This window comes from Mirounga leonina, unplaced genomic scaffold (genome assembly GCF_011800145.1).
Source record: "Mirounga leonina isolate KUSES-001 unplaced genomic scaffold, KU_Mleo_1.0 Mir_101609, whole genome shotgun sequence".
Classification (NCBI taxonomy): domain Eukaryota; kingdom Metazoa; phylum Chordata; class Mammalia; order Carnivora; family Phocidae; genus Mirounga; species Mirounga leonina.
In genome coordinates, this window is record NW_023270164.1 from 2647766 (window position 1) to 2657992 (window position 10227).

General features: G+C 40.3%; 1 protein-coding gene across 1 annotated transcript; it reads right to left on the reverse strand.

Moving 5' to 3' along the window:
• Window positions 1–6625: 6625 nt before the first annotated feature.
• Window positions 6626–7352, reverse strand: LOC118008837 (ferritin heavy chain-like). The gene has a single exon (XM_035002645.1). It carries the CDS (start codon window positions 7335–7337, stop codon window positions 6786–6788), a length of 552 nt encoding a protein of 183 aa, XP_034858536.1. The 5' UTR covers window positions 7338–7352; the 3' UTR covers window positions 6626–6785.
• Between the last annotated feature and the right edge of the window lie 2875 nt (window positions 7353–10227).

Below are 10227 nucleotides of genomic sequence, written 5' to 3' on the forward strand. Positions count from 1 at the left end.
TTTTAAAGAGAATTACCTAAAGCAATAATTAAAATAAACCATGTATTGTTGGATTTATAACATACAGATGTATATTGCAATAATAGCACAATGGAGGATACAAAGAATGGAGCTATACTGGAAGAAAGTTTCTATGTTTTACTGGAATGTATTTGTATTTTCTTTATTTTTTTTATTTCCTTAAGTAGTCTCTAGGGCCAATGTGGGGCTTGAGTTCATGACCCCAAGATTAAGAGTCACATGCTCTACCCATTGAGCCAGCCAGGTGCTCCTGGAATGTATTAGTATTAAGGTGAAGTAGATTGTGATAAAATACATATTGTCATTCCTAGAGAAATCACTAAAAAATAACTTTAAAACATAAGAAAGAAAACCAACAGATGAATTAAAATGGTATAATGGAGAATATCTATTTCATACAAATGAAAGGAGTAGAGGAAGAAGAGGGAAACACAGGAGACAGGAGATACATAGGAAACATATAGCAATATGGCAGATATAAATCAACCATATCAATAATAACATTAAAAGTAAATAGATTAAACAATCAAAAGACAGATGTTGGGGCGCCTGGGTGGCTCAGTCATTGGGTGTCTGCTTTCAGCTCAGGTTATGATCCCAGGGTCCTGGGATCAAGCCCCGTGTTGGGCTGCCTGCTCCACAGGAAGCCTGCTTCTCCCTGTCCCACTCCCCCTGCTTGTGTTCCCTCTCTCGCTGTGTCTCTCTCTGTCAAATAAATAAATAAAATCTTAAAAAAAAAAAAGATACTGTCACAATGAATAAAAAGAATATCCAACTATATACTGTCTACAACAGATACACATTATATTAAAAGACATGAATAGTTTAAAAGTAAAAAGAGAGAAGTTACATTATGCAAACAGTGACCAAAGGAGAGTGGGAGTGGCTATACTAATTTCAGAAAAAAATGTACATGAAGACAAAAACTCTTACTAGAGGCAAAGAGGGACATTTTATTTTTATTTTTTTAAAGATTTATTTATTTGACAGAGAGATAGAGAGAGCCAGAGAGCACAAGCAGGGGGGAATGGTAGAAGGAGAGGGAGAAGCAGGCTCCCCACCGAGCAGGGAGCCCCATGCAGGGCTCAATCCCAGGCCCCTGAGATCATGACCTGAGCCAAAGGCAGATGCTTAACTGACTGAGCCACCAAAGCGCCCCAAAGAGGGACATTTTATAGTGATAAAAAGTTCAAATCATCAGGAAGAGATAACATTATAAATGTACATGTATATAACCAGAAAGCCTCAAATACATGAAACAAAACTGACAGAATTAAAGGATGAAATAGTAAGTCAGAAATAATAGTTGGAGATGACAATTCCCACTTTTGATAATGGATAGCAAAGCAACAAAGAAGTAGAAGATTTGACTAGAACTATCAACCATGTGGGCCTAACAAAAATCTATAGAGCATTTCACCCAACAACAGCTGAATACTTCTTCCCAAGCACTCATGACATATTCTTCAGGATACAGTATATTCTAAGATGAGCCTCAATAAATTTAAAAGGATTGAAGTCATACAAAGAATGTTTTTTGACCAAAATGGAACAAAATTAGAAATCAGTAACAGAAGACAACTTGGGAAATTCACAAATATGTAGAAATTAAACAACATACTTCTAAATGGCCAGTGGACCAATGAAGAGATCACATGGGAAATTAGAAAATACTTTGAGATGAATGTGAAAGAAACACAGCATACCAAGAATTATGGGATGCACCAAATGCAGTGATGAGAGAAAAATGTGTAGCTGCAAATGGTATACATTAAAAAAAAATCTCCTATAACTTAACATTCTAAATTTAAAAAAGAGAAAGTTCAGAGCCAAATAAACCCATAGCAGGCAGAAGTAAGGGGATGTTAAAGATTAGAGCAGAAGTAAAAGCAACGTAGGACAGAAAAACAATAGAGAAAAAAAAAAAAAAGTGGGGTTCTTTTAAAAATCAACAAAATTGGAGGCACCTGGGTTTCTCAGTCAGTTAAGGGGCTGCCTTTGGCTCACGTCATGATCCCAGAGTCCTGCTCAGCATGGAGCCTGCTTCTGCCCCTCCCCCTGCTCATTCTTTCTCTCTCTCTCTCAAATAAATAAATGAATTCTTTTAAAAAAATAATAAAAATAAAAATCAACAAAATTGACAATGTGTAGCTAGACTGACCAAGAAAAAAAGGGAAAAGACAGATTATTAAAATCAGGAATGTAAGAAGGACATCACTGCCTCGCTTATAGAAGCAAACAGGGAATACTGTGAACCAGAACTAGATATGCCACCTAGATGAAATGTACAACTTCCTAGGAAGATACAAACTTCAGAAACTGACTCAAAAAGACTTAAGAAGAACTGGAAGATATGAATAGACCTATATAAGAAGCAAAGTGATTAAATTAGTAATTTAAAAACATTTTGCAGTCAAAAGCCCAGGCTTTTGATTTCACTGGTGAACTCCATCAGATATTTAAAGAATTAATACCTATTCTTCACAAACTCTTCTGAAAAATATACGAGGGAATATCTCCACATTCATTGAGGCCAATGTTATCATGAGAGCAGAAGCACACAGAGGTATCACAAGAAAACTACAGACCAATATCCTTTATGCAAAAGTCTGGATTTGGCTGTGGGCCATAGTTTGACAATCCATGCTATAAAACAAACCAGTTTGTGATAAAACAGCAAAATGTGTAAAAGTGTGTATGTGTATGTGTGGGATCAGTAATTCTTTTTTTTTTAAGATTTTATTTATTTATTTGACAGAGAGAGACACAGTGAGAGAGGGAACACAAGCAGGGGGAGTGGGAGAGGGAGAAGCAGGCTTCCCGCCGAGCAGGGAGCCCGATGCAGGGCTCGATCCCAGGACCCTGGGATCATGACCTGAGCCGAAGGCAGACGCTTAACGACTGAGCCACCCAGGCGGCCCATGATCAGTAATTCTTGATTCAATAACTCTTATTGAAGTTAGAGTAAATTTTTTGTGTCATTGGTCCAGTACTTGCATGATTATATGACTTAGTGAGTTGTGTAGATTGAGGCATTATTATTTTCCAGCTCCCCAGGTGATTCCACAGGGCAGGTGTGTTTGAGTACCAGGATGTTAATTAAACCAGTGCTTTTCACACTTCAGTGTGCATATTCATCACCTAGGATCTTGTTAAAAATGTGGATTCTGATTCAGTAGTTCTAGAATGGGGTTTCAAATTTTGCATTTGTATCACATGCTCAAATGAGGCTGACACTTCTGGTTCATAGACCACATTTTGAGTAGCAAGGCACTCATACTGGTTTTTGTAGCCTGGGATGTCTAGATCCTGCCCCAAGAGATTCTAGTGTACATGTTCTGAGATGTGGCCTGTGCCTCAAGATTTTTAAAAGCTCCATAGGTGACTCTAATGGCAGAAAAGCTTAAGAACCTCTGCTAAAGTTCATGGTGTTTTTATAAATTTTAATTTTTATATTATCAGTAGCTCTAATATGGTTCTTTTTTCTATTTCTCACCCCATTCTACACCTCTTCATGTCAAAACATCCATATATATGGTGAGAATCAGAGCGAGGTCTTTATCCTTTTGCTCTTATCCATCTCTGAGGAGTGAAAAGTAGTTCAAGATGGAAAGAGAAGTATCAGGAAAACTGGATTTGGGAAGAATAAGCAAAACGTGTTCTAGGAGGCCATTTAAAAGGAAAGCTGGTTTAGACAAAATAGGAGGATTACCACAGAAAGTTGTCACAGTAAAACTCACTTCTCGCCCTGAGCTTGGGGCAGCCTAAACACAGTTCTTCCTTGCTGAGTCCTGGTCGTGCCCAAAGTCCAAAGAAGCCACAGAAGATTGTTTTCTTCCCTTCTCAGTATGCAAGGTGACATAGTTAGCTAAATTAAATAATGTATCCAAATTCACCCAAGATGAGTGGCTAAACTGGGATGTGAACCCAGGCAATCTGAGGTTAAGAAACCATTACAGCAAAATGCCTCTCCAAAACAGGAAAGTAAGAAAGATCCTCAGTGAACTGATAGTTTTTTGGATTTTATGAATAGATCTGTTTAATATATTATTATTTTTTTTTCCTTTGTCCCTGTATGTCTTTTTTTTTTTTTTTTTAATTTTTTTATTCTTATGTTAATCCCCTTACATTACAACATTAGTTTGAGATGAAGTGTTCCATGATTCATTGTTTGTGCACAACACCCAGTGCTCCATGCAGAATGTGCCCTCCTAAATACCCACCACCAGGCTAACCCATCCTCCCACCCCCCTCCCCTCTAGAACCCTGTTTGTTTTTCAGAGTCCATCGTCTCTCATGGTTCGTCTACCCCTCCGATTTCCCCCACTTCATTCTTCCCCTCCCGCTACCTTCTTCTTCTTCTTCTTTTTTTTTTTTTCTTAATATATATTGCATTATTTGTTTCAAAGGTACAGATCTGAGATTCAACAGTCTTGCACAATTCACAGCGCTTACCAGAGCACATACACTCCCCAGTGTCTATCACCCAGTCCCCCCATCCCTCCCACCCCACCCCCCACTCCAACAACACTCAGTTTGAACTGATAGTTTTAAACACACAAATAGATGCTTGCCCTGTGCTTCCTCATATCTATGGGACGGGTACATATTAAAATATATAAATAAATATGTAAAATCTGAGACAAACCCAGAGAGAGGAGAAGTCCTCAAAGTAGGCAGAGAAAGAAATAGTGAAAAGACCAAGTTTGACTAGGAAGAATAAAGGGTAATAACATTTTCTGGAAACTAAAGGGCCATAATCCTCATTTTTAAAAAGTATTAAAGCACAGTCATGGGAAAATGTGAAAGCAGATTACTGCTTAGCTAAAATTCATATTTTACCAAATACTTCAAAGCAATCTGTAGCTTTAAAGAGATCAAGCTACCCATGTGTCTTTGAATATAGGATACAAAATCCATAAATTTTAAATTTTGATCTTTGTAAAGTACACATGGTACAGAAGAAACAAAATGTTTTGAGTATTTTTTCCCAGACACGAACAGCCTTAAAGACTTACATGGGTACAGATTTCATCCGGTCAGAGAGTGGACTGAGAGAGGGGACGAGTTGTTAAAGGGAAGCAGAAAAAAAAAAAAAAAAACCATAGAGAAGCATCTATCATTTCCTTGGAAAATCTTTTTACTAAGAAATAATTTCTTTCTACCCATAGCCATGAAGACAAGGTAATAGGCTAACTCCTCTCTGCATCTTGAAAGGAGCAACCTGAAACCACACTTATATCAGGAACAGGCTGATTTGGGGACACTGGGCATGGGCACACATGGTCACAGTCTGGAATGAGGTAATGGTCAAGGTGGGGCCAGTAGCCCTCTGGGAGTTGTAACACCTCAACCCATCCTCTAATGGTAGCTGTCCAGGGCATGGGGCTGACTGTGCCACACTCTCTGGTAAGCTTATCCAGTCCCATGACCTCAACACCATCTGTGACTGATGTCTCTTTTATGTTTATTTCTAAACCTGACATCCCACCTGAGCTCCAGATTCATTTTTCTGACTACCTGCATGACAGTTCCACTTGCATATCTAATAGGCATCTCAGATTTTACATGACATGCCTTCCCTACCCCTCAAATTAATAACTAAGCATTACCATCAACTCAGGTGTTCAAGTACAAACACCTAAATTATTTTCCTCATTTCTCATTCTTCACCTGTGGTCCCTGAGCAAATCTTGTTGATTCATCCAAATCCAACTAGAATTTTGTTGTCACCTTTTCTTTAGCTTTCACTCCAGTTCAGCCACCAGAGTCTCTCATTGGATCTGCTACAGTATCTCCTGATTGGCCTCCCAGCTTCAACTCTTGCCCACCCGCTACATTTGACAAAGCAGTCAGACTCAGTGGCTTAACATTCAGGGGGATTTATTCTACTTCATATTCAGTATCACAAATTTGAGCTTCAACCTTGACCTTGTATTTTTCAGCCGTTCTAATAACGTAGTTTGGGGTTTTGGATACTCCTGCTACATTAATGGAAGAAAGGGTACAATTGAAATTGTATTTGGATATTTTGTTAAGGGCAATATGCACGTCTAGCAGGGTGACCAACCCTGTCTATGGGAAGCCAGCCTAAGGCTCAGTTACACTGTTACTGTTGCCCAGGGCAAGCTTGTCAAAGAAATACTCTGCCATTCCTGCTTCTAAGACCCCCATGTTGCTACCCAGAAGCAACAATTGTTAATATTTGCATATTTTAGTAAGCTAAAAGTTTTCAAGTGAAGTTGAAGACTCCCTTTAATACCAGCCTAATCCCATTCTTCACTTTTTCCATAGGGACAACCACTGTTGTGAATTCTAGACCATGTTCTTTTATACTTTTACCGTACATATTACCCACTGACACCCAGGGCCCCAGACCACCCACCTCACCTCACCCCACCACCTCCCTGCCCCCACATCGTTTATAAAGGGAAGATTGATTTGTGTTTTCCAGGGTCCCATGGAATACCTTCTCCCTCCATCTCCCGAGATCCTGAGCTGCATGTGGATGGGGTTGGGTGGATAGAGAGACTCCTGGATACCTGTTTTAAAACCTAAAAGGCGAAAGATTGGCACGCGAATCAACCAGAGACCTTTCTTTAAGAACCAAATAACTTTATTGAAACCAAATTAACTTTATTTATGGCAGAACTGGAAGAAAAAAACTGGAACGTTTCGCAAAGGCGATGCTGCAGTATGCGTGCTCGGCATGGTGATCAGGGAAAGTCGCCACGCACCCTGGGCTGTCGGGGCACAGTCCCACCTCAGTTCTTTTCGTCGCCGTCGCCCAGGGTGAGCTTGTCAAAGAGGTACTCCGCCATGCCGTCTTCGGGAGCCCGCATCCTGCGCAGGCTGGTGACATAGCCCCCCAGCTCTTTGATGGACTGGACTTGCTCGTGCAGGTAGTGGCGCTCCAGGAAGTCGCGCAGGTGGGCGTCGTTCTTGGCGGCGGCCAGCTGGTGCAGGTCGAGCAGGCACTGGTTCACGCTCTTCTCCAGGTGCAGGGCGCACTCCATGGCCCTCAGGCCGCTCTCCCAGTCGTCGCGGTCCGGCTTCTTGACGTCGCGCAGGCGGAGGCGGCCGCCGCGCTGGTTCTGCAGCTGCATCAGCTTCTCGGCGTGCTCGGTCTCCTCGCGGGCCTGGCGCAGGAAGAACTGGGCGAAGTTCTTCAAGGCCACGTCGTCGCGGTCGAAGTAGCAGGCCATGGACAGGTACACGCAGGAGGCGTAGAGCTCCAGGTTGATCTGGCTGTTGATGGCGGCCTCGCAGTCGGGGTGGTAGTTCTGGCGCACTTGGGAGAGCGGCGCGGTGGCCATGGCTGGCGGCCCGGGCACCCAGACGAAGGCGAAGGCGGCACGCAATCGAGGGCTGCGCAGCGGGCAGCGGCGGGGCCGAAGGCGGTGGCGGCCTCGGAGATTTCCCAGTGTGAATGAAGAGAGAGGCCGGAGGCAGACAGACTCCGTGCCAGGTGGCAACAGCTCTGAGATGGGGCCGGTAGTTGGAAACCGTTACCCAGAAGTGGTGGGGGAGGGGGAGGGAGGATCCGTTATGTGGGGGAGGGGAAGAAGGAAGTGAAGGATGAAAGAAGGGGGCGGGCCCCAAGCACTGGGTTCAGGTTCTGTCAGAGCCTGCATAAGAGAGGGAAACTGTGCTGAGTGCCTGGCTTCTAATGCGTTTTAAATTTTGCATCAATTTTTCTAGTTTGCAAGAAGTTTATCTTATTCTTAATTGTTCTATAGCAGCATTTCCTTATTTTATAAACTAATTTTCTTCCCTTAAAATTTTGAGACTATGGGGGTGCATGGGTGGCTCAGTTGTTAAGCATCTGCCTTCGGCTCAGGTCATGATCCCAGCGTCCTGGGATCAAGTCCCGCATCGGGCTCCCTGCTCTGCGGGAAGCCTGCTTCTCCCTCTCCCACTCCCCCTGCTTGTGCTCCCTCTCTAGCTGTCTCTCTCTCTGTCAAATAAATAAATAAAAAATCTTAAAAAAAATTTTTTTGAGAATATGAATTTAAATTTTTTGGTGAAGTTCTCTTCTGTTTCCTGTATTATATCTGTTTCCCCCCACAAATATTTCATTTGCTCATGATTTTCACTTTTAATTTTGTCAAATATCTGCCAAACCTTTGTTTGCTTATATTTAGGAATAAATGGCTTGTTTAATTAGCCTAGGTAATTAGCAAAGATCTGATCTATAGTTGTGATGTTCATTTCACCAATATGCTTCTCAGAATGAAAGGGCAGGGTGTGTCACTTATTCAATGGTTTTCTCTTTTGTGGGTATAAAGCATGGAGCTTGGATAGGGACCCTCCCTGTTACCAAAATAAATATATTTTTGACATTGGAAGAGTAATGTTTTTTCCTTCTGGGTAGATATGTCCTGGTGTTTCTCTCCTGTGAAGATCTGTAGTTGTCTTAAGCTCATTCACTCTCTTTGGAGTGTAGTTTTGGGAGATTAAAGGTGTCAGATGATACAGGTGCTTACTTCTCATTTTAAGTGAGAGGTGGGGAGGGTCAGAGCAGGACAGGAAAATTAGATCTGCTGTTCATAGACTAACTCTTTCATCTCACAGCTGACCCTGGAGCCTCTGCACTGCTGCAATTTCATTTACTCTGGCATTAGAGTTTCTCTGAATATGACCAGGTTTTCTATGGCAGGTGTTGCAACTTCTCTGAATTAGCCAATCTAATAGCCTCTTCTCCTATTTTTCTAGAATTCCTCACAATTTTTGGTCTCCTAATGGCACCCTTTCTAGTGTGTGTGTGTAGATAATTTTTGTGTTTAGTTCACCACCATGATTCAATTATCTTCTTCAAAAGCCATTTAAAAATGAAACTCTACTTTCTGAATAAGCAGTGTTTCTACACAATTCAAAAACCACAGAGTTTCCTCTGCAGGCAACCATTGGTATTATTTGTGATAATCAGTAGGAGAAAAAGAATGAAAAAGAAGAAATCATACTTATATTAGGAAAAATCATAGGGTCAGAGTTCAGAAAGTTTAGAAACATCCCATAGAACATTTTTTAAGTGTACCTAGACCATTTACTAAGACAGACCATATTCTAGCCCACAACACAGATCTCAATAAATATAAAATTACTCATATCATGAATAATATGTTCTCTGATCACAACAAAACTGGATTAGAACTTATTAACCTAAAGATATCTGAAAAACATTTAAATATTCAAAAGTTGATAATACATTTCCAAACAACCTAAAGGTCAAAGAAGAGATCAAAGGGAAATTAGAAATTATTTGGACTTGAGTGAAAACAAAACAGCATATCAACATTGTGACATGTAGCTAAAGCAGTGTTTGCATGCTAATTTCTGAAAGCTTTAAAAAATTCTTATATTAGAAAATAAAGAAAGGTTTCAAATCCATTATTTAACCTTCTACCTTAAAAAGGAGAAAAAGAAGACCAAAATAAACCCAAGTCAAGTGGAAGGAAGGAAATTATAAAGATATGAGCAGAGTTTGTTTTTATACATATGTTAAAATGAGTAAGTTATGAGTTAAACTGTTTCAGTAAATTGAGGAAAATTGGGTCCTAATGTTTAGGAAGGTTGCTCAGTGTACTGGAGATTCCCCAAAGTAAGATGACCTGAGCATAAGGAGTAATTTTATAAAGAGGTTGAAAGAATAAGGTTGTGAAAAGAGGGAGAAATCTCTGGTCACTGACCAGAGGTAGCAGCTAAAACAGGAGTCTGGGTCTAGGGAAAACTCCTCAAGAGGAAGATATTTAATCATTTCAGATTCAGAGACAGGTAGAAATGATTTTAAATTTTAGCTCTTTCATGTTGTAGAAATGTGATTTTTATCATATTAATAAAGCTGTCTGAACAACAACAAAAAGATGAGCAGAAAATAGTGAAATAGAAAACATAACAAAAATAAATAAAAACAATAGGTCATATCAATGAAATCAAAGCAGGTTTTTTGAGAAAATTAAACAAACAAAAAAATAAATCTCTAGACAGACTAATCAGGAAAAAAAGAGAGAGAGAAGACAAAAATTACCAGTTTCAGGAAAGAGAGAGGAGATATTACTACAGATTATATACTCATTCAAAGGATGATGAGGGAATATAATTGCTATATAGATATATATTTTGATTTTTCATCCCCAGTTCCTCATCAGAGGTTCTAAAACCTTTGTAATTTTCTAAGCGATAAGAGCAGTAGAATCATCTTTGTTA